The 25,732-nt window shown below is 46.9% G+C and overlaps 1 protein-coding gene across 1 annotated transcript in view; it reads left to right on the forward strand.

Annotated features, from left to right (window-relative positions):
* Alk (ALK receptor tyrosine kinase) overlaps positions 1–25,732 on the forward strand; it is a 715,373-nt gene that overhangs the window by 598,109 nt on the left and 91,532 nt on the right. Inside the window, exons 7-9 of the mRNA XM_063230372.1 lie at positions 4,266–4,397; positions 6,641–6,741; positions 24,097–24,266. Of these exons, the coding sequence (XP_063086442.1) occupies positions 4,266–4,397; positions 6,641–6,741; positions 24,097–24,266 (403 nt within the window). The remainder of the gene's footprint in view (positions 1–4,265; positions 4,398–6,640; positions 6,742–24,096; positions 24,267–25,732) is intronic.

The following is a 25,732-nucleotide window of genomic DNA, read 5'->3' on the forward strand; positions in this document are numbered from 1 at the left end:
GTATCTCCAGCAAAACCTCTGGGCTGTATGATTTGGTAATTGCCTTAAAAGTCTTTTGTTACCCACCTCTCAGCTTGGACACAGGTCAGAGAGGCTATGCCCCTATTTACAATTGGGAAAATGAAGGCACAGAGAAGGTAGTTGACTTGTGCTGGGCCACACAGCATGTTTTGGGCAGAGCTGTGATTACGGTACTGAGCCTTTTGGAATCTAGCCCATTGCTGTGGACTGAGGTTAGTTTCTCAGCACTCTGGAGCTTACCACTGTGGATTTCTAGAACAAGCCCCAAGCTTCAGGGCACTGAGTTTGAGTACTAAAGACAAACGCCTAGGGACTAGTGGCCTTTCGGCCACATTTGACAAGTTGCTCTGTCCAGCTCTCAGAATGACAGCTCCACCCTGGAGAACAGCCTCACTGGTTTCTTTGCTGCAGAAATCAGCTACTAAGAGGGCAAGTTCAATCTGCTTTTGGCAGAATAAGAAAGGAAATTTTTTTTCCTTCTTTGCGTGCCCTATTCTTTCTGAAATGTTTGCTGTTTTCTTTTGTTGCATGGTTGATTTTGGAAACCATGCCATGAGGATAACAGCAGCAATGATACTGCCTGACATTTACTGCACCCTTACTGTGGGCAGGTCCTGCTCTAAACACACCTCGGGTGTTAACTTATTCCGTAGGACAATCCTGAGCTGTACTGTCATAGTTATCTCAGAGACAAGGGAGCCAGAGTGAGCTCAGTCCACAAGAAGACTCTCTGCTGGCAGCTTAAGGATTGATTCGGACTCAGTCTGACTCCAGAAACCACATTCCCGACCGCTGTAGGCCAAACTCATCTATTACATGAGTCTCCAGCTTTGGCTGTACTAAGCACTACCCTGACTTCAGACCCAAGAAAAGTGGGCCAGGAAAAATCACACAGGAACAGGGCTGAGCTGTACCTTTCCTCCTTTGGAGGAAAGAGAGAGGCAGTTTTCCCCTTCTGTAACATAATACCTGCCAGTACTCTGCATTACAACTGAAAACATTGCCAAATTCAAATGAGACGTCCCAGATGCTGTACCCCATTGACAGAGCTTGGCAAATGGCCTCAATAGCATCTTGCCCCCCAAGAAAAGAGCCAGGTCTCCCCACTTCATTCCCTGAATGTGTCACTGACTATTGTAGACACAATTGCCCTACCTGGACATGAGGTCTTCTTCCTAGTAGGCAAAAGCGTTTTTAAGAAGTGTATTTCTTTATTGTAAAATAAAACAAGCTGGTTGTAAAATACTGGAAGATCTACAAAAATGCACAGGAGAAAATAACTATTGCCCATAATCCTCTCTCTCACACATTCAGAGATAATCATAATATTTTGATGTATTTCTCATACCATTTTCCCATGACTCCATATTTTCAAGGAAATGTCTAACACATATTTATCAAAAATGTTAACAGAGTTGTCATACAGGGAGGAGAAGTAGTGTCATTTGGCTTGGAGTTTAGACTTGGCAGCTCCTGCGGCTGTGGCTGAGGTCGCATCTCTATGACTCCACCAATTTGTCTCTCTTAGAGCGGAATCAGCTGTCATAATTGCCAAATGTGGCAGAATTCTTTGACCCTCACACAGCCCGATTTGCCATCCAGCCAATGAACTACCTGGCTGCATCCCAAGAAGGGGCCAGCTGGAGAAATTCCCCTCAAATGCAAGGAGCACAGGAAGTAGCTAGAGAGCACATTCAAAATGCAGATTCTAACTTGGCAGGCCAGGTGGGGCCCAGGCTTCCCTACCTGTGATAGTTCCACAGTTGATGTGGACAGATCTGGTCCCTGGACCCCATTTTGAATAACGAGAGGTTAGTTAAAGAAATGAACCAGTCCTTATTTTGTTTAGGAAATGTTAAAGTCCAACAATGTTCCAAACACTTAGGAGGTACTTGGGTGAATGAGAAGGGAAGGAAGAAATCAAAAGGAAGAGTTGATGCCATAAGACCAGCCTTGAGGGCCAACCTCATGCTCAACAATTAACCTTATCGTGATTTCCCAAGTTCCCATGTGAGCTTCAGGAAGACAAGTCCTCTCGGCTTCCCTCCCTCTCTTCAAGGTTTAATTGTCACATGAATTGCCCATCGATCTGCTTTGCTGTTCCACCTGCCAGCCCTCCCTTTACTCTATCAGCTGTAAAGAACCGAGTCTTCCATTCGCAGCTCACCCTGGAACCCACTCCAGCCAGGACCAGGATGGCTTCCCAAAACGGCAGAATGCAATGGCTTTCCTCATGCTGTTCTCCGGAAGGCGCAGGCCGAGACACTGCATGAGCAGCCCCGTGAGACCATTCCAGAGAGGCAGCCAAGGGGTCTGTCTCTGCCCTGCCAGCCTAGAGCTGGTTTAAGGACTTGCCCTGATGCATTCCCCTAACTCAAGTAGAGATAATAATTAATCCTGCTGCCTCCACTTCCTATTTGTCCATCTCTGTCCTAAAGGAACGCTGTGAATTAGATGTTATTGTCACCCCATTATGCACTGGAGAAACCTGAGGCCTTAAGGAAGTGATTTGCCTGAGGTCATGCAGCTGGAACTGGCGAGGGGGACCGGATGCTAACTGTGATGCCGGTACACATCAGTCAGGTTCCGCTGTCCCCTCCTGTCCTGAAAGGCTGAGCAGGAAGCCCGAGCTCAGCCCTGCCTCCTCTTCTGTCAGCCCATCACCTGCCGGAATCGCCCATTGTGGCCCTTGGTTTGTAAAGCGTGATTGTGAAGGACACTCCGTGGAAGGTCACCTCCAGACACCAGTTAGTTTCTGCAAAAGAAGTGAATGTGGGATCCCTTGAGGGGAAGTAAAAAGTAAAACAGAAAGATCTCCTTAGCTTTTGGATTTTTAATCAGAGGAACATGCAGGGCTTGGGGGGAAATGATTTCTTCAGGGGGGTATAAATGAAGGAGATGCTCAAAGTCACTGACAGCTGTTTTAATTTATAATTCTGCCTCGATGTGAAATGACAGAGAATCGGGAGGAAATGAGTAATAATTCACTAAGGTGCTGTCACAGCCAGGAAGCATCAGGGCCCTCGTGGTCAGCCTGCTGCTGCTAAGCAGGCTGAGGCAGAGAGAGGACATGGAGAGCCATGTCCCAGCTCCAGAGCTCCCCCTCCCTGCCCGGAGGGGTCACAGGCCAGCCCCAAGCTGCTGGGGAGGCCACTAGCTCCTCCAAAGCCTTTCATGAGCCGTCCTCAGAGGAACCTGGAGAAAATGGACTCTATTTTTCCCATCTTCTCTTTTCCCCATCCTTCTGTGGGCAGCTGGGAAATCTATGGTCTAGGGAACAGACTGTGGTCTCTTCAAAAGGACCTGAGGTCACCCTAGGGTGGAGGAAAGGATTGGGGGCCCTTTCTGCTAAGCCAGAAGACGATATAGACCACACAGACTGGGATTGCTTAAGCAGCATCAACCAGGTTTTGCTGAGTGATAAGACATCCCCAAGGTGCAGTGGCCTAAGGTTCCATTTACAGAACCTGTCCTTGAGGGCCAGAGGACCCCTGCTCCACAGAAGCATGTGGGATCCAGGCTCTGGAGGCCCCGCCCTCACCCTAATACACCCTCAGAAATAAGAACCCCTCTTTCATGAAGGCAAGGGAAAGAGAGGCCGCAGATTTACACCGGGCTATTTGAAGCCTCAACCCAGGTAAGATACGCATCACATCCACTCTCATTTCGTTGCCCAGGACTAGCTGTATAGTTTCTCTTAACTGCAAGAGAAATACAGAGGAACAAATGGAAGGCTTTGAAAAAGGTTTGTGGCAGATGACATTCTTTGAGACACCCAAACCAGCGCCCTGCTAACCTACCTCTGGTGCTGCTACCATGTCTTTGTGTGGACCATCAGAAGTGTATTCTAGCAACTTGTCTGTTGTGTCCTCCTGGGGTCACATTCATGGTGACTTGGTATTAAGAGCACAGACTTGAGAAGTGGAGAATCTGGGTTCCGGTCCCAGAGGAGTTATCTGCTAGTCATCTGACCTTTTCTTGCTGCTTAAGGTTTGTGAGCCTCTGCTGTGTAAAAACTGGGCTTATGTGTGCTGTGTTGTTATTACTATTTTATTTAGTGATGATCAGAAAACTGTAAATCAGCAATCCACAAACCCTGATTGGGGCTCTTCTTGTATCGTGATTAGCATCCCTAGATATCAGACATTCTGACTGGTGAGCTGTCACTAGTGAGGATAATTTGGTTCACATATTTTGTTTTCAGCAGTCCTATTAGCAGCTGTTCCTCTCGGTTCTCTCCGCAGGTCAACTTCCTGCTAGTTTTTACTGCCACTTTGAGGATGGTTTCTGCGGCTGGACCCAAGGCACCTTCTCACCCGATGTGCCCCGGTGGCAGGTCAGGACCCTGAAGGATGCTTGGTCCCAGGACCACCAAGGTACCACGCCTCTCTTCCCTTCTCCCTGATGTCATGTGGATGTCCACATGGCTGTTAAGTCCCAGCCCTAGAGTAGCTGGCCTCCACCCAGCCCCTGCAGGGTACCTGCCCAAGGTTCCTGTAGGGTTTTCACACATAATTCCCTCTTTCTTCCTGCTTGGGCTTCAGAACAGGCAAGTTTGGCCAAGCTCAGTGTCACCTTCTGTTACGTTAAGTGAGAACTTTGAGGAAAGATTAACAATACTCATCCATCCTTGTGATAAGTGAAGTCCTACCACATTGTCAGGTACATAATTCACTGAGAGGCAGGGAGAGCCACAGACCCTTTCACAAAACTAAAGCACAAAGAGGCCTTATGTCATTTGCCCAGGTGCCCCATGGGAACATTGTCCACGTCTGCTTCATCTCTGGGGCCAAACTACCTTAGCCAGGTCCCTATCCCTGTGGTGGTGAACCTATGGCACCTGGTTATTATCGTTGAAAGCTCTAAAGGGTCCGCCATCATGGGCCTACCCTGCATGGCTTTAACTGACAGCTCCTCTCACGGGAGCCCACCTTCCCTGCAATCTTTGCTTGACTGCTCAAGAAGTCAAAAGATGGGTGCCTGCACTGGAATAGGCAGATTTCAGTGTCAGATTCCAGCCCGCACAGGGTGTTGGGTCAGAGTCTTTGAGGCCAGCACAGCCCCCTAAGTCACCCTGCTGGAGAAGCAAGGCTATCTAGCCATGGCCCAGCCCCAGACTGTACCCAGTGGTTAGCTCAGTCAGGTCCCGGTGCCCACTTCTTTGCAGGAAACAGTCCTCACACTCTTTCCTTCTTGGTGCAGCTGGAGACCCACTTACCAAAATCCCCTTTCTTTCCAATCGAAGATTATCCATCTTATGGATTATTTTAATAAGCAATAGCAATCATCATAAAAAAGAAGGCAATATCTAGATCAACTAGGAAGAAACTAGCTACATCGGAGTGAGTTAGCTTTGGTCAGGACACTTGCAGTGGCCCACAGAAACAAAGCTGAGTGACCACAGCTATAGGAGGGCTCCCCTGAGGGCCCTCGCCAGATGAGGAGAGCCCCGGAGCTCCTCCTTCTCCTCCCAGTCTCCTTATTGCATGGCATCTGTCTCAGGACCCAGTACTCAGGCACAGAGAGAGCTCAAAGCCAGGAGTGCTCTTCACAGCTCTGTGCTCAGTTTGGTGATTCCCCTACAGCACCCATAGAAGATAACTCTCCAGCCGCTTTTGGATGCTATTGGTGACAAGGCTTTGACTGCCTCCAAGCGTAGCCCATTCCCTTGTTTGACAACTATGAATCACGGGCCAATTTTCCTTGCCTCAAGCCAAGTTCCATCTCGCCATGAATTCTACTATGGACTGTGATTTTTCCTCTTAGTCTAAACTACTCCATCCCAAAATGGCAGGGTTTTGGATATGAAAACACAATCATTGTGACCCACCCACTGACATGATGGCTGTTCTTTCCCTGGTTACACAACCGCAGAGTCTTGAATCTGGCTTACGTATCCTAAGATCTCCGGGCTGTGCAGTAACTCTGCTTTGGATCCACCAGAGCCTGTTACTTCTTAGCATCTCAATAGCAGACTTTACCAAGAGATGGGGAAACGAAGAGACTAAAGACTAGAGTCGTGCTGGGGGTTCTCCGGACCCTACAGAGCTGAGAACTTGATGTTGCTCCTACCTCCACAACCCCAGCCATCTCTAAAATGCTCCGCAGTTCCTGGGGATTTAGAGATGTTTCTTACTGCTGCTAGATGGAGCTGGCAGTTCACAGTCAGGCCAAATAGTGCTGGGGGGAAAAGAAAACTTAAAAAAATGAGTCTCCCTCAGCAGAACATGGGACACAAGGAGACAAGATGGGACAAAGTGACTTGGGCTTCAGAACAGGAGGGAGAGAATGGAGATCGGAGAGACCTTTGAAGGTCAATTGCAGCAATGGGAAGGGAGGGGCTGGAAGGCTGAGGGCACCTCAGGCTGCTTCTTGGGAGGCTGGGAATACAGTAGCCCAGTGCATGGTGCCAAGTCCTCATAGATGGTTTGGATGAGGTCTTTGCATCAGTCGGGGTTGGCTGAAGATAACCAGTAGGCTTCCACATCTGCTGTAAGCTAGAAACCAGTGTCTTCAAAGGCAGTCCTAGTCTGAATAATAACCAGGAAGAGTCCGCCGACCCTGGACCCCTTTGTTCACAACAATGGCATGTTCGTAACCTTTTTCTTCTTTCTCCCAGACCATGCCCTGTTGCTCAGCACCACTGAGATCCCGGGTCCTGAAAGTGCTACCGTTACCAGTGCCACATTTCCTGCACCAATGAAGAATTCTCCATGTGAGGCAAGTTTCAGTGTTCCTCTCCCTCTCTGACCACCCTTCCCATCTCTCACTGGCTTCCACATGAACAAAAACAGACTAAGGAAGAAGCCTGGATGGCAGGATGACAAGCGGGTCATTTTGTCATGCTTTAGGTAGATCGCATCCACCAACGCGATAATGTCCCACGTACCAGACTCTTTAAACACCTTTGCTCAGCTCACTGAACTATTGTCCACAAAACCTTATCTTAAGCAACCCCGGATCCTATTTCCTACACCATGCAAGGAGAATAACAATGATTTACAAAAGACTTGCTACAAGATCGATCCTCTCTTAAAAAATACCAGGCACTTACAGCACATTTTAAATATTATAAAGCACCAGAAATTTGATTTACATACTTTTTACTAAGACATAAGTGGCACTCCATGAGGACTCCAAGCTACCAAATGGTTCCTGAGGTTCATATCGCTTTAGTTGAGAAGGGGAGGCTGGGTGCCATGTTCTTTCACATATGGTCATAATTTCTAGGAGCCAGAAAATGTGCTTAAAAGCCCACCATGGCATAGTGACTAAGCCCATGAGCTTCAGAATAAATGGCCTGAGTTTGAGACAAGTTACACCTCAAGTGGTGGTCTGAGCAACTCAGAGACTCAGTTTCCTCACTTGCATAATGGAGATAGTGATCATGTCTACTGCAAAGTGGTGACCTTTAAATAGATTAATATTTACAAAGTGTGTAGACAAGTCCCCGTCACCAAGTGAGCACTACAGTAGCTAGCACCTTGCATAAGCACTCTAAGAGAGAATAAGATGTTAGCCACAAATTAGTCTCTAAGGCCTCCAAGGGCAGCCCTACTTTGGACTTCTCTGTGCTCCCCATGGTCCCCACATCCACATCAGGTACACAGTGGAGCAGCAGCAGCTGGCTTTGGTGACCTCCAAGCAGTCTGGGCATCGCTCTTGCAGGGCTCGAGTTGGCTGGCTGTAACTCCCTGTCAGGGACCTCTATGCATAGCACCCACCTTCCTGCCCAGCCAACTGGGGTCCTGTAGGGTTGGTGACGTTTAAAGGCCCCACATTAACCTCACATCCTCCCATAGTGATGACCATTTTCCTTGCACCAGAGTTCAGCCAACCAGTGAGAAGGAACCCAAGTGGACGTTGATGAAACTGGGCAGCTTCCCCTCCCTAGTGGGTAGAAATCCCCAGGCGGAGGGCTGTTGGCCAGCAGAATACAGATGACAGGACTCCCCTTGCTGAAGGACAGCTTTCAAGCCCTTTGGGTATCTTGTGCAATAAGAACAGACATAAAACAAAGACTAGAAAAGATGTATAAATGATTTCTTTTTACTTAGAGGGATGCTTACACTAAAGCTGAGGCTTCTCCTTAGTAAACAAACGGCACTTCGTTCTGTGCAGCTTGTAACTACTTCCCTGATGATTTGATTTCCAGCTCAACATTTGCCCCATTTTTTTCACTCCGTTGTCTACTACATTTTATGTATCTCTGAGTCACTTTAAATCCTTTTTTTGGAAGAAGTCTGAGCAGAAATAAATAGATTCATTAACTTAAATTGTATTTGAGAACCATGCTATGGGATGCAGATGGTGGAATTACGGTCATTGTTGATATTTCTCGGATGCCTCTGAGCTGGTACCTCGAGAAAGGAAAGTTTCTTAAATCTGGCTGAGGTAAGATGGTTGGCCCACCTGAGAGGTCAGGGGGATCCTTACTAGCATGTGGTCTTTAAATTTATTCTTCCCTAGACTTCATATGAGCTGAATGCCAGAAAAAGAAATGTCATGGTAAGAGCAATATTTTTCTAATACTCCATCATTTCTTTAATAACCTTTGTGCTGATCAATAGCTGAAACAGGTGTTTTCTTTTACTGGCCAGCTTTATTTTCCCCACAGTCAACTTTTCTAGGCTATTTCTGCTGTTTCCTGTGCTTTTCCAGAACTTTCCTTGGCAGACATAATTCAGGGAAGAGAGTGGATGTGAAGGTGGGTGCAATGCATATAGAGGTCCCTGCTGAGAGCTGGACCCACAGAGAGTTACAAGCTGCAAGAGTGATGCCCATCACTGGTCACCTTCTCTGTGCCCAGGCCAGTCCTGGAAGTAAATGTGTAGCAGAATGTCTTAAAATGCTCACTCAAGAAATCCCACCAATACCAGTGGAATCCCATAGAACTGAGTTCAATAAATTTCCTTTATGATCTGGGCCTAAATTAACTAGGAAGTCTGGGTTTCTCTGCCTGCAGTTACCCGGAAAATGTGATAAATGGACTTTTTTCCCCCATCCTGGACCTTGTGAATGATATCACTAAGTGGACCCGGGGACTCTGCCTTTTCAGACCCCACTCTTGATAGTTTAGTTCCATGTCAAAACTTGGGCTTTATTGACGGTAATTGTGCTTGCCAGTGGTACCCGAAATTCATTCTGAACCTATGCAGTTTCCCGCCACTGCCTGTGGTTCCAAACAGTGTCATATAACTTACCTTTTAGACAAATGAGTAAGAAAAGATAGAATGTCAGGAGAGGTAGGGAAGAAAATGCATCTCAGGAAACCTGTGAAACTAGTCCAGATGCCCAGGGTTAGAGACCTAGCTAGGGTACGCCTTTGCCCAGTGTAACTTGCAAGACATTTGAGAAGTGCACCAGCCCTCACCTTTTCCCTGGAGCTGCCTGCAGCCGCCCCACCCCCTTTCCTTAGCCAGCCAGTGCTGCTGCAGGCCCTGCCTCTCCCTCTCTCCGAGCAGTTGCACAGGGGCATGAATATTTGAAGACCTCTGTCCAGCCCAGCCACAAACAGAGAGAGCATTGTGGTCTTGGGTTCCCCCTCTCTGCCACAAGCTACTCCCTGCAGGAAACTGGAGAACCACTTAGCATATATTCTGATTTTATTTTATTTTTATTTTTATTTCACTGAGCTCCAGTTCAAATAATTAAAGCTGCTACCGGGGAGGGGAGCCTTTCAGGGGCTTTCATGTGCTCGCTTGCTGTCAGCCCTGCCTTGGCTTTGAGACACACGCCGATGTGTCGAGCGCTGCAGCTGCTGGTAATAAAGCGTACAGGAGAGTGCTGGGCCGTCTCCGGCCCTCCCCCGCCCTTCACACATGCTGGAAGCCTGACTGTCTCAACAAGCCCTGTGTGGTTTGAAATTCTGTTTTATTTGAATAGCCTGCCTGTGACTAGAATAATTTAAGCATGTTCTCAGGCCAGAACAAGGCCCCAGGAGAAAAAGTGGGCTTCCTTCATTTGCTTTCCCCTCCAAAATACGTACGTAGTTTTCTTTCTGAGAGCTGCTGGAAAACAGGGACCCCGGGAAATAGCTGGTGACCCACCAGTTTTTCTGATGGTCAGTTACCAGCTACTGATTTTCTTACCTCACCAAGCCCAGGGTCAACTTTCTCCTCTCCCTAAACTCTCTCTCTCTCTCTCTCTCTCTCTCTCTCTCTCTCTCTCTCTCTCTCTCTCGCATACACCCAGACATCATGAAGTCAGCCAGGACCCTTCCACCCTGACTCCAAGCCCATGTGATAAAAATACAGCCAGCTCTGCTTAGCTTCTGGATGCTGCCACATTCAAGGCAGAAGGCTCGTGGAGGGGCTCCTCCAAGTCTGCATGGGTGGGCTGGCCTCGAGAGAAAGGAACCCACACTGCATGTCATTAAACTCAACAAATGTGGCCCTGAGGGGCATGGAGGGGAAGAGACTGGCATCTGAAATTGCCCTCTGCCGTGGCTAAACCCAGCTCAAATCCCTCTAAGGAAAAGTCTCCTGCTGCAGTAGTGCCCAGAAGGCTAGAGGCTGGGGGATTTTTTTAGCAAATTGCTCCCTGGTTGATTTTGTAAGACTTTTCAGAGTGCTGGTGATCGTTCCTGGAAAAGGGCCCTTCCTTCCCCTCCAGCTTCTCAATGTGACTCAGAAGCAGAGGAAGCTGGAGTCCTGGCTGTGCTGATTGGGCCTATTTAAGCTTGCTCCCACTTCTTCCCTGCAGGCAGGCAAACAGGACTTGCAGGATAGAAAAAAGAGAACTTTTCTGACTGTTGTGTTTTTAACATTTATTAAACCAATGATAAATCCCCTGTGGAAAGGCAAAGAAAAAAATAATAATAATTACAAGATGGCTTGAGGTAGAGGAAGAATCAGAAGCAGGAGAACTCTGCCTGGAGCAGACACTGCAAACCTCAGCAAGGTGGGGCCCAGGGGATGAGCCGGAATATTTCATTCAGCATGCTGTGTGCAGGGCAGATCTTACACGTCAAGGGCCTCCCTACCTGTCACCAGGGTCAGGCATCTGGGCCACGCAAGGGACAGGAGCACCCTGCCCCCACTGGCCAGGAAAGAAAGGTACCCAAGACTCAAGCCAACAAACACAAGTCAAGAGCAAACCCAAGCCTCATGACTCTGCACTTTGTCCTAGCACCCTGTCCTGCTGGGACAGATCTTCCTCCTCAGCTTAGAGCCTCAAGGGGGATTGTGTTCACTCCCCGCTGCGGATTCCTCACTGCTGGGACACTGTGTGCCCAGTTCTTAGCCTCCTATGGTCACTGCTGTGAGCTAGCCAGGAGGCCCCAGGCTTGACCCCAAATCTGGGATTATTTTCCTCAATCCCGTCTACCTTCCCAGCAGAACGTGTGTCCACCTAGGGAGAAGGAAGCTGCCCTCTTCTCCCCCTTGTGCTACTTACTCATCCTTTCCCATGTCATGGCTGACCGCTGACCAGTGGAAGAATAAGACAGTCCCCATCAGGGTGAACTCGCAGCCAGCCCTGCTCTTGTGTGGCCACAGTGCTGCACGCTTTGTGGTGATTGTGGAAATTTTCTTTGTGAACACTTGGGCACCAGTGCCAAGGTAGAGGACATTCCGGTGCAGCATCTTCTGTGTCTCTCCTCCCCGCATGCCCCAGCTCCTTCGGTCAGGTATCTAAGGCAAAGGTCCCGTGGATATCTCAGGGCCTGTCTCATCTCACACTGGGACCCGTCTGCAGTAACAGAATGGTCATGGTCCCAGGAGGATGGAAATCCAGCTTCAGTGTTTGCCTGAAGGAGGAACAATCCAACTGGTTGTCTTCACACTCGCTGTTTCCTGCATGCAGCAGTCTTTGGGAAGCACCATTTGGAAAATGCCCTCCTCCTACAATGCTCCAGGGTCAGGACCTCATGCTGGATACGTGACATCTACCTGGGTTGTCTACTGTCTGCCCAGAAGGACCTAATTTTGAGCCTATCAAGAAGCACAGGGTGCCTCTGGCTCACCCAGAGTGGTGCTGACATCTAGAGCAAGTCAGAACAGCTTGGGAGCTTCGGGTAGCTGCCTCTCTCCAGCCTCATAGGCCAACAGCTGTGACATCTCCTGTGTTCAGCAGAATCTAGCTGGCCACATGGAGCCAGGACAGAAAGAGCTTTCACCAAGGCAATGGCGTGTAGTGGGAAAGAGGCACAGAGGCCGTGGAGGAGTCCCTCCACTTTCTAGTTAGGAGACCTTGAGCGTATCACCTTACTCTTCTTAGCACTGCAAGAAAAAAAGGGAGACACAAATAAAAACTGCCCCACCTTGATCCAGGCACGCCTCAGTGCCTACTAAACAGCATGCGTGGCTCCTGCATTCCACTGCTGCTAAGACCACCGACCCCCTGTGACCCAAGGTCCAAGATCAAGACTGAGGCCGACCCTATTCAAAGAGCCTGAGTCAAAGGACTTGACCTCTGCTCTTCTGAATGGCCTGGCAGGAGCAGTGGCTCAGTGACTGGGGCCCAAGGAAGTAGCAGATGAGCCCCAGTGGCCCTGCCCACCATCCCCAGCATTTCCTCACTCTACCTTGCATGGGGCTAGGGAGTATCCTCCTCCAATCCAGAAGTCCCTTTACCCTACTGCCCTCCCCTACCCTGGAAGTGGACAAGGAACAGTAACTGCTTACCTCTCTGTAGCCCCAGTGTGTTTCAGGGAGGCCTTCCTGGCCCCTTTGAGGGTCTGCGATACTGTCACTCTCTTTCAAATTGAAGATAAAGTCTTAGGGAAGGAGCCCTCATTTACGCACAGCTGACTACATGCAGCAAAGCGTCCTTAAGATGCAAGAACAACTCTGCTTCCTGCAGGGGGATGGGAGAGCTGCTAGAAAAGAGAGGACCTTGACCCCTAGAAAGGAGATGAACCCTCAACCAAGGAAACCAAAGCAAGGAGAGAGCCCTACAACATAGCACCAGCAGCACATGGGAAGCCTAACTAATCTATTCAAAATCCCTTGTTTAACTTTGAAATCAATGCCAAATCCATATTTTGTTCCCAGACCTATTTGTTCCCATGTAAAAGCATGGCTCATCACTAAATATTGAATAGTTAACACTCTAAGAAGGTATATCGCGTTGGTTTTGAGGACCCTCAAGAAGACCTGAGAAACAAATTGACCCAATTTAAGAAGCCTGCAGGAAGGGCCCAAGCCTTCACTACCTTTTTCTGAAGCCCCAAGGTCTCTTCTCCTTGAATGACCCCACCCCTCGTCATGATGAGGTCAATAAATGGTACACTTTGAAGGCTGCCTGCCCTGCCATGGTCACCACTGAAACTAGTCTTAACTATGGCCATCCCTTTCCTGACCTCTGACACAGATAGCACATCTGAAAAGCCCTGGGTGACCTTAGGTCTAGTAGCTGCCAACACTCCCAGTGGTAACAGTAATCTCAGAAAGCCTTTACCTGGTGCCTAAGTATGTACCACTGTGCACTGGAGAGCATAGGGAGAGACAGAGTGGTCCTTGAAGCATTTCCCAAATGACTTCCTGAAGACTCACTGTATGTTTCTGGGGTTTAGGGTCCCCCTTTAGGGCTCCCATGCAAACAGCCCATGTGCCTGTGATAACATCCTGGTAATAAGAATCCCCAACCTGTCAAGGATTACAGAGCCTTGCCACCTGCTCATAGATGCCCTGTGAGTGAATGACATCTTCACCGTCCTACAGATGAGGAGCTGAGCTGGGCCAACATGCAGCACCACTGACCTGGACTAAGGGTAGGCACGCAGTCTAAAAAGATTAAGAGCAGGGAGGGAAGGCAGAGAAGGGCCGTGGTAAGGGGTGAATCAGCAAATTCTGATTTCAAACCTACCATGTGACCAGCCATGCCAGGAGTGATACCAAAGGAATTTAGGGTCTCTTTGGAGGGATTGCGCAAGAGGAAAGCTAAGAAAACTTATTTTGAGTTTGAAAGACTCTGGTCTTCAAGTCACTTATAAATCTCTCAACTACATTATATTGAAAGAAAGCCAAAAGTCTTCATTAGAGCCCTCAAATCCCCTAAGTCTTTTCACCATACAAAAAAGGAATTTTCTCTTAGGGCTGGAGCAAGAGACATTTAGTATCTGGGAAGCCAACTCCAAAGGTGTCTAAAATATTGATCTCATAATAGAAGTGGGGCCCTGGGCTAAGGATTTCACCTTCAATTTCTATTATCAAAACAGGCTTGTGAGGAATCATAAGCCTCATTTACTAATTCAAGAATCAGAAGCCAGAGAGCTGGGTGTCTTTCCCAAGGTCAGCCCTAGCCAGGGGCACAGCCACAATTCAGACTAGATCTTTCCAACTCCAAAACCAAATCTATGACCACTCTGAGGTCACTAGACTAGACTTACCCACCTGAGTTTAATTCCCAGCTGTGTCCCACTTATGGGCCACCTGACACCAAAGAAGTCATATCTACTAATTAGGGATAAAAAAATACCTGTTTTAGTTGCTGCATAAGACTGTTACCAGCATCAGATGAAAACGTGAAAGCGCTTTGTAACCTTTACAGTGCTTCATGAATGGCAGAAATTATTATCATCTGTCTTCCTGCCTTATGCAGGCACCAGGAAATCACTGCTACCGACCCTGTGCGTTCTCACTTCTCCAATTAGCAGTGTGTGGGCAGGATGGGAGCATTATTTTTCTAGTAGTAGCACCAGGAGAGCATACCCAATAAATCCACTTAATCAATATTAATTCATCAATTTATTGCATAGCCCCTCAAGCACCGGAGCCAATGAGCAGACTCCATAGAGTCTCAAGGATCCAACGTATGTGGCCCTCCTGAGATTTGTGAGCCAAAGTCCTTCTCGCCTCAGCATCTAGAGCGAGGCAGCCACTGGAGCCTAGCGTGCTGTCCCCGCTTCCTGTGATGTGTTGCCTCTGCCAGAATACACGCTAATGGGCTGAAGTCGTCAACAGCTATTGTAATTGCATTCGAACATAATTAATGTAATACCTTTGAGCCATTCAAAATTAATACCTCCCCCATTACATGATGAAACTGACGTATGAAGAGTTACTGTCAAGGCTCAGAGGTGCGAATAAAATCTTGGTCCTTACATCCCATGCAAAAGCAACACGTTAATCACGCCCTGCACGGCTTCCACTGGTGATTGTTATAACACATCTGTGTGGCCTCTGTCTCGAGGAACACCCTGGTGCAAATGCAAACTCTTCCCCAACTGCCAGGAAACAGACATTCCTGGGGACTCCGAACTCTGCAGACACCCATATACCTTCCAGTATAAATATTGAGGTACAGAGAAACAAAACTGTTGGCCCAAGACCACATTATTACACTGTAACTTGGAAGACAAGATTCCCTTTTCCTTTCCTTTGCTGCCAAGATTATTCTCTAAGGAAACCAGAAGACACAAAACTGGGCTAATTCTTTTTATAGCAGTACTGGGAATTGAACCTAGGATCTTGACACTGAGCTATAGCTTCAGCCTCCCCCCACCTTTTTTTTAACTTTTAAAAAGAATCTTGATTCTTATCTCTAAATTTTCCAGGCCTGACATGAACTGGAAATGCTCCTGCCTCAGCCTTGCAGAGTGCTGGAATCACAGGCATGCTCACCAGGCCCTACTAGACTGCAAATTTTAATATTTTAATATGGCTTGTTTCACTCCATCGTATCTCTATCTTCTGGTTTTTTGAGAACTATTTTTCTATGACACAGTAGTCCCTTTCCAATTCAAGAAAACAGAGCTAACATGTTTTTCTTCATCTGAGCCCTCCACTCAGATTAGATTAGATTAAAGTCCTGCAATAGATCTCCAAGTAGCTCCATTTGGTTATATTCATTGGAGGACATGAGGAAGATACAATAAATTATGAACAAAAAAAGGTGAAATTGCCCACAATCCTACCCCACAAAGATAACCCCTACTGGGGTTGGCCCATTTCCTTCCAGACAAGTACTGACTGATTTGAGTATAAATAACCATAGATAAAAATGTATATAAATTCGGTACCATGCCCTACCACTGTTTTTGTCATCTTTGTTTACTTACTTTTATATTTTGTAGACCAATATTATTCCTCATAAGCATGTTTTTGATAGTTACATATCCTAAATTTATTTTATAGTTTTTTCAGGTCATCAAAAGCCATTGGTGTTCAGTGTAAAAAAATTGGAAAAGAGAGAAAAGACTCAATAAAGGAAAATGGATATCTGAAGCTTTATTATGTCACTTGCCAGGAATCATAAGGTTATTAATTTTTTCACATAAAAATTTCGTATTTCGCCTCCATGTTTTTAAAGGGGCTTCATGGCTGTTTGGCTGGGGGTGCCCTGACTTTGATGTGATACTGCAGAAAGACATCAGGTAGCATCTTCAGGAAGATCTTTTTTAAATGTCTCCAGCATGACCAGGCATCTAGCCCTGCAAGTCTTGGCCAGTATCACATTTTATTTGCTTGTTACCAAAAAAAACCTGCATCCAGCCAGCTTCTTGCCGTGTTGCGTTGATCTTTCATTAGACTATTTATAGCTAGAGAGTTGGTGTTTAGTTTTTCCCAGACGAATTAGAAGATGTTGAACAAAAACATTGGATTTTGCGGTGAGTCAATATTCTCAGCTGAAGTTAGTAAGATACCACCTTGAAAACAGAGAACCTTTAAAATCATACCCAGAGTCACAACACTGTGGCCTCAACCTTGATCAAGAGCTTGCTCCGATGTCCTTGATAAAGTTCTAAAACTGGTCATCCAGGGTCTGCTGGCCTTGACATGTGAAGCACCCAAGATAACTGTTCCCTGTCCCCACTGAACAAGCTCATATATGTGTATCTCTGTTTGCAAAAGGTATTTCTCTTTATTGATGTGAAATTCACACTGGAACATCCATCCTTGATTTTGTCTCTCCTATTGCAAGTCCTGAGCTCTTCAGAAATTGGAAGGAAGACAGCAGCCCCCTCCCCAGCGTCTCCTCCATTTGGGAGTGTTACATACAGTGTGGGCATTTATTTGATACCACTGATTCTCTTTTCAGTCCACATCCTATTATAATATTTTCTTATGGGTCCAAGAGATTGATCTGAAGCTGCCACGAGGTACACATAGCAAACACAGAGCATATTCTAGACATAAAATTGCAGTAATTACCTCTGGAGGAGGAAAGGGCCACGAGAGAAATAATAGCATTAGTCCCGGCCACGGTGCTGCCCCTGCTTTACATACAGGACTTTAATTAATAAAATGACAAACACTGCTACCACATAATTGGAAAGTCTATCAGGCCCCACCAAGAGGCAGAGAAGAAAGGCCCTTGTGAAAGGGCCAGCTGGAGCCAGGAGATGTAATTGCTGGTGGCGGGCTCCTGGAGTTGTCTCTTCTCACTTGTCTCACTTGCTGTCTGCATATAAAGGAGTTTATTAGTGAAAATCTGCTACTTACAACCTATATCTAAGTTGTGTCCAGAAGGATCAAAAATTTCACTGTTACAAGCGCCAACAAGTAGCATTTCCCATTAATATAATTGCAAGTTTGTATGAAACTGCTCGTATTTTGTGTGAGTACACACACACACACACACACACACACACACACACACACGAGACTGCTTTTTGTGTGACAGAGGCAAAGCCTTCAAATCCACCATCTCCCTAAACCGTTCAATGTTAAAGTATTTCTCAGGTAAGATCTTGCTAAAATATAAATTCTGATTCAGTAGAGCTGGAAGGAGTCCGAGGCCAATAAGCTCCTAGGAAGGCCAGCATTATTGGCCCCCAGACCACATGTTGAGCCAAAAAGTTCTAGAAAAGTCACATACGCCCCAAAGCATTAAGGACTACCAAACTAGCTTGCATATATATAGCACTGCAGATAGGGTGGACAGAGCATAGAACTTAGTTTGGACTCCAGGTCTACAGTATGTGGGCCTCTGTAAGCTTGGACTCTTCCTCTAAAAATGGGCATAGTAATACCCTTGTGCAGGAATGTGGTTATAAAATACATACACATAAATGATGTGGTTATAAAGCATGTAAGTGCTTAGTGCAACTTTCTGGTACTCAGTTGTCAGTTAATAAATGACTTCATATCCCTTAGTCCACCCAGCTAGAAATAGGTATTAACGTTTGATTCAAAGAGTATTTTGTTCTACTCTAGACAGAACCTGGCTGTCAAGATCAGGCTGGGTGTCCTTGGTGTGGGGACCTACATATGATGCTGTCAGCAGGGCCTTTCCACCTGGACTGGATAGATGAAAGGGAGGTCTTTGAAAGGCACTTGAGCCTGCCATCTGCTTTAATCTCACAGTTTCCTATGCACTTAGACATAAATAATTAATAGGAAGATAAAGTAACACTTCACTTAAGTCATCCAGTTCTTCTAATTAAGAAGCCAGTGAGAACCTCACCCTTTGGTCCAAGAGGAGAGTTCTGGCTCAGGTCATTTCTTTCTGCCCTCAGCCCAGGAGTGTCTCGTCTTGTGGGTTGTTCTCCATCTTTATCTGGAGCTGATGAAAGCCCCATATGAGAGAATCACCCTCTCTATACCTTGCTGGTGGTGGGAACACTTTAAGCCACAGTTTAGTGATTAAGAATGACTTTTTACTTAAAATTCAAGATGAAAATGGATCCCTTACTGAGAGGGCCACTTACTTCCTGCACTAAGTAACCCAGTCACCCTGATGGTCTCCACCTAGCCTGCACTTTAGAAACACCTGGAGGAAATTTAAAGCCTGCTGATGCCCAGAACCTACCCAAGGGGACTTCATCCAGAATCTCTGAGGTGGCACCCAGACATCAGCATTTTGGAAGGCTCTCTCGGTGATTCTAATTTGCAGCCAAGGTTGAAAACTCCAAGTTTCACCATGATATTCATAACATTCTTTATCTCATTTAGTCTTTATCAGTACCTTTTAAAGTGGACAGAAGTCTGGTTATGGTTATACGTTTTTCCCCAACAAAATAAAAGCTCAAGGGAGATAAACAGTAGTCTTAAGGTCACCCAGTTAATGGATTTTAACTTGGAGCACAAACTCCCAGTGCTGCTATAGTCAACAAGCCAGAAAACCAGGTTTTATGAGAATGAGCATTGATGCAAAGAGAAATAGCAGAGAGTGGAAGGGAAGGCAGAAGTTGAGTCACAAGGGTACCCAGGCCAGGCCCAGGGGCTGCTGTCCAGCTGACGCTTCTCTGAAGATTCTGATTCTCTAGGTTGGGGCCCAGGCCAGAGATTCCAGGCAAAATCTGGAAGTCAGAGGTGAGAAGTGGACCAGGAGAGAGGATAGGTTCTAGACTCCTTGGTCTTGAGCATGAGCATTCGTCTGGTGCCCACCTTACCGCATACTCGGGTGGACGGAGTTCATGGCCCCGACACACATGTACCAGCCAGATACTCACCGGAAGGTGTCGATCTTATCCCAAGCCTTTTGTGTCTATCCCTAGAAGCAGACATTGTGGAAACTCAGTACACACTTGGGCTTGAGTTGCGACTGTATCGTATATGTTTTCTGCTATAAATATAAATGGTGACATTGTAAGGAGAAAGGAAAATTAATTTTTAAAATTTTTTTACTATGTGCCTAGCTCTGGACAGTTGGGGCAAGTGACTGTCTTCCCTAACGCCTGGCTCCCTGATATCCAGTGCTTCGCCATGTCCTTTGTCTTGACTTTCAAGTGGCTCCAATTATTTCACCTTTTGCTACACTCGATTGTAGTTATTCACTGAAATTCTGGCTCCTTGTCCAGATGACAAACTCCATGTGGGCAGGGAAGACACGCAGAGTATGCAGCCCAGAGAAGATGCACGGTGAGAGTGTCTCGCTGGACCTCCTCAGGGAGCCCAGGACGTCGTAGCCTTAGTGCCAGTGCTTGGTGGCCAACCCAGTGTTCGTTTCTCTTTCTTTCTCCATCTGCTTCTCTCCTTCTCCCCCTCACTATCGCTCCCACCTTGCCTTTGTCCTCCTTCTGGCTCACTCCTTCCCTTCCTCTCCCTGATTGACCTAAATAATATGCAGCAAGATGGTTCAGTGGCCTGCTGGCCCATGGCTCCAGCAGGACATCCCAGCCACATCCCACTGCCAGGTTGGTGCCACCAGCAGCCTCTGTTTCAAACTGAAAATGTCCTTAGTGCAACTGAGCATTGGAACATTGGTTAGAATACAGCTGGGTGACTGAAAAGCAAGGTATCCTCTGCCCTTTTCTAAAACCTGGTCCCCAGAAAGCAGGAAAGCACATAGGAGCCTTACCAGAGGGAAGTTGATGTCCTGTCCTTGAGAGGGGATCTGGGAAAGACAGGAGTGGCTGCCTGTGCATGTGTAGCTTTCTGTTCTTTCTGACACTGATCAGCCGTACCATGTGCCTGCACTTGACAGCTACTGAATACAGAATAAATAAGACGGACCTTGACGGACTTGTGGCCCAAGGGCAAGGAGGGCAGGGAGAGAAGATAAGGCAGCAGGGCTGCACCCTGCCAGGGCCCTGGGAGCTTCAATCACAGGATTTCAGAGGAAGAGAAAGTCATTTCTGGGAGGAATGATAAGAGAAGGATTCCTGGGAAGCAAATAGATTTCCTTTATTTTTTTAAGTGGAAAGAAAGAAAAAGAATAGAGAAAATAGAAGCACAGTCACGGAAGCAGAAAAATGCAAGGCAGGTATAAATACTGGAGAGGAGGAGTCTGAGGCCCCCTGAGGGTACAGCTCCCCTGGGAGCCACTGGGTGAAAACTGCCAGGCACCCCACTCATCAGGCCGCTCCACGATGTTGCCTGGGGTTTCCTAGTCACTCTGAAACCGAGATGCTGGCTTACTTAATCGAATGTCCAACCAGTCAACACTTCAGTCTTTAAAGTCACGGCTTCTCTTCCTTCCTGTCCCCACCACAGTCTGGTGATTGCAGGTGGACAGCCTGCAATCGGGTCAGTGGCTTCTCTGCTTCCCCACAAGCATGTCCCCCTCTCTGTCTTCTTGCTGACCTCGGACCCTTCATGGCTGCAGATAACAGGAAGAGAGAAGTAACGAGTGCTAGAACAGTCTTTCTTGCCTGGCACTGCCGTGGCGATGTGGCATTAGTATCTTCTGGCTGTGACAAGTGTTTGCAGCTTACTCCTCCTCACGGGACACAACTGTGGTTCCTTTGGAGATCTGCCTTTCTCCCTACCTGGGACTACAAGTCTTTCCTCTTGACTAGAGCCTCTACATGTCCATCTGGTGATCACTGCCTTCTCCTTCAACCTGAGGGCATCTCAAGACACCAGCAGCTTTTTTCTGCTGTGGTCTGTTTACTCTCCACGCAGGCCTCTTGGACAAGATCTACCATGAGCCCCAAGGTCCCTGCTTTAGACCATGTGCCATATTCACACATTTCTTTGCCCCAGCACCCAACGCTGCCATCTCATATGTTTGGCTGTCCAGCAACTAACCAACACCGAGTTCAAACTGCATATTTTCCAGATAGGAGAGACACACACCCTCACTATGCTCCCCAAACTATAAGGGAAAAGCGTCAAGTGCTCCATGTGGCATCGTAAAACCATTCTCTCTTGACTTAGGGTGAAGAGAGGGCTCTCTCTCGCCTGCCTTCTTAGCATCCAGGAGATGAGACAGAAATCATAATTCGCCAAAAGCATATTCCAAAAGTTTTCTTGTCAACCAGCTTTTATAAATCCAAAATATGGCAAAAAGGCTATGAACTGTGTAACCCATTTTTGCCCACTTGTCTTGAAGGTCCTGCATTGTCACGTTCTCATCCTTCCCTTTGAAGCATGCTATGTACCATCCCAGCACTCCAGCCAACACTCCTTTTTAACTTTTTGTTCCACTATTTATTGCCTCAATAGTCACTACAACCCTTTAAATAGATGAAACTATTCCTATCTTTAGGAAACAGGAACTGGACTTTAAAATGATTACCCCATGGAGCTCTTACCCCATGCTAGAATGGAAGATGCATGTGACTTAACATAAGTGCTCAATAAGTATGCATCGAATGACTAAGATTTTGATTTCTTTAGATTATACATAATGTTATTGTCTTGATGCTCCAATACGGAATGAAAAGCTGTTGGAAGGTGCTGAGCTCTGAGTCACAGATGACAGTGACAAACAGGAAAATACAACCAGGGACACAAAAGAAGTCTTAAGAAGCAGAGTGAGAGGGAGAGGCACTTTAGGAGACCATGGGGAAGAGTTTGGAAATAAATTATAAGGGATTTAATGAGATTACTTTGTTAAAGTGATGAGGAAATAAAGGTAGAATCCCAGTTGAAAGACTTTAAAGAGAGAAGAGGCCACAAGGAAACGAAGGAGCAGTTACGTGGATCCCCGCTGTCCAAGATCTCAACATCTGAATGGAGATACAGAAGTCAGTGCAAGCCAGAGAAGGAGTTTTTCCAGAATGAGCAGAATCTGATCTTCATAGAGGAAGAGCCTGGAGGTAGAGAGACTGAAGCAGCTGAAGGCAGAGGGCGGTCCCTGGAGGAGCAGAGGTCAGGGAGGAGGGAAGGCGTGGGGCTGGCAGGACAGAAAATGAAGGACACACCTTCCTCTAAGACGGAGGACAGAGACAGGGTGAGTCAACCCAAAGGAGAGAGAAAGAGCGAGCTGTCTCAGAGATCTGCACTGTTGCCCTAGATCTTTCTCTCAGTAAAACGGAAATCGAACTAATAGATCCAGATTTGAGGACAACTAGCTGTAAACCACAGTATTGGAGGGGCCTTTGAAACATTTGCTGTACCACGTGTATCCTGAAAGCCAATGTGGAAATCCATAAAGGATCACTGCGTAACCAACCATCCAGGTCCCAGAGGGCTCACAGCCTGCACTGAGAGAAGCCCGCATGCACAGTGTTCTTCAGCCAAAGAGCAAGAAGAAAGGAGGTGGCTTAGGTCAGGTAGGAGCCCAAGCAAGGCACACATCAGCATGTGCTGATGGGTGAGAGAGACTAAAGTCTCTAATCATGGCGACCAGACCCAAGAGAAATCCAAGGTCCCCCTTTCCAGTTATCCCGGGAGGTTTCAAAGGTGGTCGAGGAGAAGTGGGGAACATGCACGTGAAGAAGCAGCAGTTACACATCAGGCTACCCAGGCGGATCAGTCCCTAGGGACCCTCAGACACAGGGGTGCCCTCGTGCCTTGTGGTGCTTAAACCTCTGCCATGACATCGGAAGACAACCTTGAGTCAGGAACTAGGAGACAAAAAAGTGGTGATGTATGAGAAGCAGGTCTTCAAATTCTGAGAACCAGAGACCAGGGGCACTGTAGCTGATCAGAACTCCTACTTTACCCTTTCTGCAATGCTCATTTTTATTTATTTAAAGATATGAATGGGAATATTTTTCAGCAATGATATGATGTAGTTGCCTTAAAATTGTAGGTGTTGTTTATAGATTATTTCTATCACATGTATAGCCTCTTATTTGAAATAAAGTGAGCAGAGACCTTGTTCAGAGTAGCACATCTGAATGCAACTGTATTTAAACTTTCTTTGAAAGATTATTAGTTATAATTCCTTCTCAAATCTCAAGGGAATAATGCCATAGTAACCATTCATAAAAACACAGTGAAAACATGATTGTAGCTTCTTTTTGGTCTCCTCAGCCTGGCAGACAGTTATAGTAAAAATCTTGTCGGACCTTTGCCTACCAAATCATAAGGTCTCTAGTTACCAAACACAATGCACTGGAAAAGCAAGATTATTAGAGTCTCTGGGGGAAGGAATAAAAATCTGTTACACCTAAATCTCTACAAGAAAATGGAGTAAAATAATCACTTGAATAAGGTCACAATGTGAATTGGAGCTGTAGATGAAAATCTCCGTCTACTCTTTAGGAAGTTCATTGAATACCCCACTTACCTAGCTCAGAAGTACACGCTTGAGATATCAAGATAAGCAGTCATCAGCCTGAGCAAAGCCCCAGAATTGGCCCCTGGTTGGCCCTTCCCAGCTCCTTGAACTTTAACAAAAGCTACTTTGGGAGACAGTGAATAAGATCACGTGGTGCCCCTGCCACCACTGGGCCAACCTCAGCTAAGTCTTGAACAAAAATCCTTCAGGCAGGAATTGAGAATTCCAAGAAGGAACTCTAAGGTTTCTTTTCAAGCGTAACACCTTGTCTTCTGGCTCTCCTCTCCCTCGCAGCTCAGAATGTCCTGGCTCATCCGTGGAGCCTTAAGGGGAAACGTGTCCTTGGTGCTGGTGGAGAATAAAACCGGCAAGGAACAAAGCAGGATGGTCTGGCACGTGGCCACCAACAAAGACTTGAGCTTGTGGCAGTGGACAGTGCTTCCTCTCCTCAACGTGTCCGACAGGTGAGCCTCTACCCACCCGCTCTACTCCCTTTCTCTGACAGCTGCATGCCGAAGCTGGCCATGTGCTCCTTCCTTCCATGCCCTTGACTCTAGACCAGTGATAGCAAATCCTTTAGAGCTTTCAATGAAACAAACAGCCACTGTGGCATGCTTGCCCTAGACAGACACGCATTCACACCCATGCACGTGTGCACACACAGGCACACGTGAATATGCACAGTTTCTGCAGGTCACTGAGACCACAACATTCTCCCAGGCATTCTGGTGTCAGTGAGAACGCATCTTCTGCTCTCACCTGGCCTGACTGGCTGCCTACAGCACCTCTAGGAAGAACTAAAACTGAGAACTGACATTACCCCCCAGTTGTAATCAGGCTTTATATGTATATAGCATTTTCTATCTGATGAGTTTTGCCTTACTTTGCTCCGTGACCTTGAAGAAGATCTTTATTTCCTTGAGCATGTTTCCTCGTCTTTAAACAGAAAGGATTGGGCTAGAAAATCATTAACTCTGCGGGCTCTGAAGTGGAGCAGTAACCTGCGGGGTTCAGCTGCTCCTTGTCTCCCCAGGATAGCACTTTTCTGCCACCTGCAGTCAGCCCCGGCACAGCAGTGCTCCTGGGATGCTCTGCTATTCATACAGATGTTGGTGCTGACCCCTGTTCCAGACCAACAAGGAATCATTTCTTTGAAGGAGACCGATAGATGGACCAATCAGGAAACCCACCTTTTATAAGCTAAACATAAAACTAAGTAATTCTGCATTAGTTTCCTAAAACAAGCACATTATCATCCTAGTGGATCTACCTTTAAAAAACGAGGGCCAAAAGCTGGAGGGAAGTGGAGGGTGGTTCCGGCTGGCGTGCAGCCTTGTAGATGTGAATCTAGGTTTCAGACTCGTCCTGCACTTCACAGAGTCTGCATCCCCCAGAGCTCGTAACAGAAGCTCTGTCCTTACTGAACATCAGCTTATTCACGCCTCCGGATGTGTGTGAGTTAATGATCAAAGCTCGTGGACATCCTGAGGCTGAGTGACCCCAGGACAAATGGATTTAATTAAAGTGGAAAAGAGGAAAAGTGGACATTGCCCACCACAGAGCAGTCTTTTGCTCTTTGGGCTCGGGAGGGCTGTGCACCGGGAAGGGAAAAATTGAGGGTGATGCCCCAGCCTCCCTCCTGGGAGATGCAAAATTAATTGAAATGAATCAAATGGTTCTTTCTTTTCTATCCAGTGAGCCCTCTCTCTTTCATAGCCGCTCCTGGGGATTTAAAGCAAGTAAGAAGTTGATGGTGTTCACTCCCATACAGTTTGTACAGAGGAGACTTTGTTCTCAGCCTCCCTTCTCCCTGTTAAAGGCTGTTACCAGATTGACATTTTCAGTATTGGTACTGCAACCAAACTCTCCAGTGGGGATTCAGACAAAGACCAGCTTGGTTTCATGATGCTTCATGACCCAATAAGTGTGC

This window comes from Cavia porcellus, unplaced genomic scaffold (genome assembly GCF_034190915.1).
Source record: "Cavia porcellus strain 051 isolate PalLab524CR breed Dunkin Hartley unplaced genomic scaffold, mCavPor4.1 scaffold_1, whole genome shotgun sequence".
Lineage (NCBI taxonomy): Eukaryota > Metazoa > Chordata > Mammalia > Rodentia > Caviidae > Cavia > Cavia porcellus.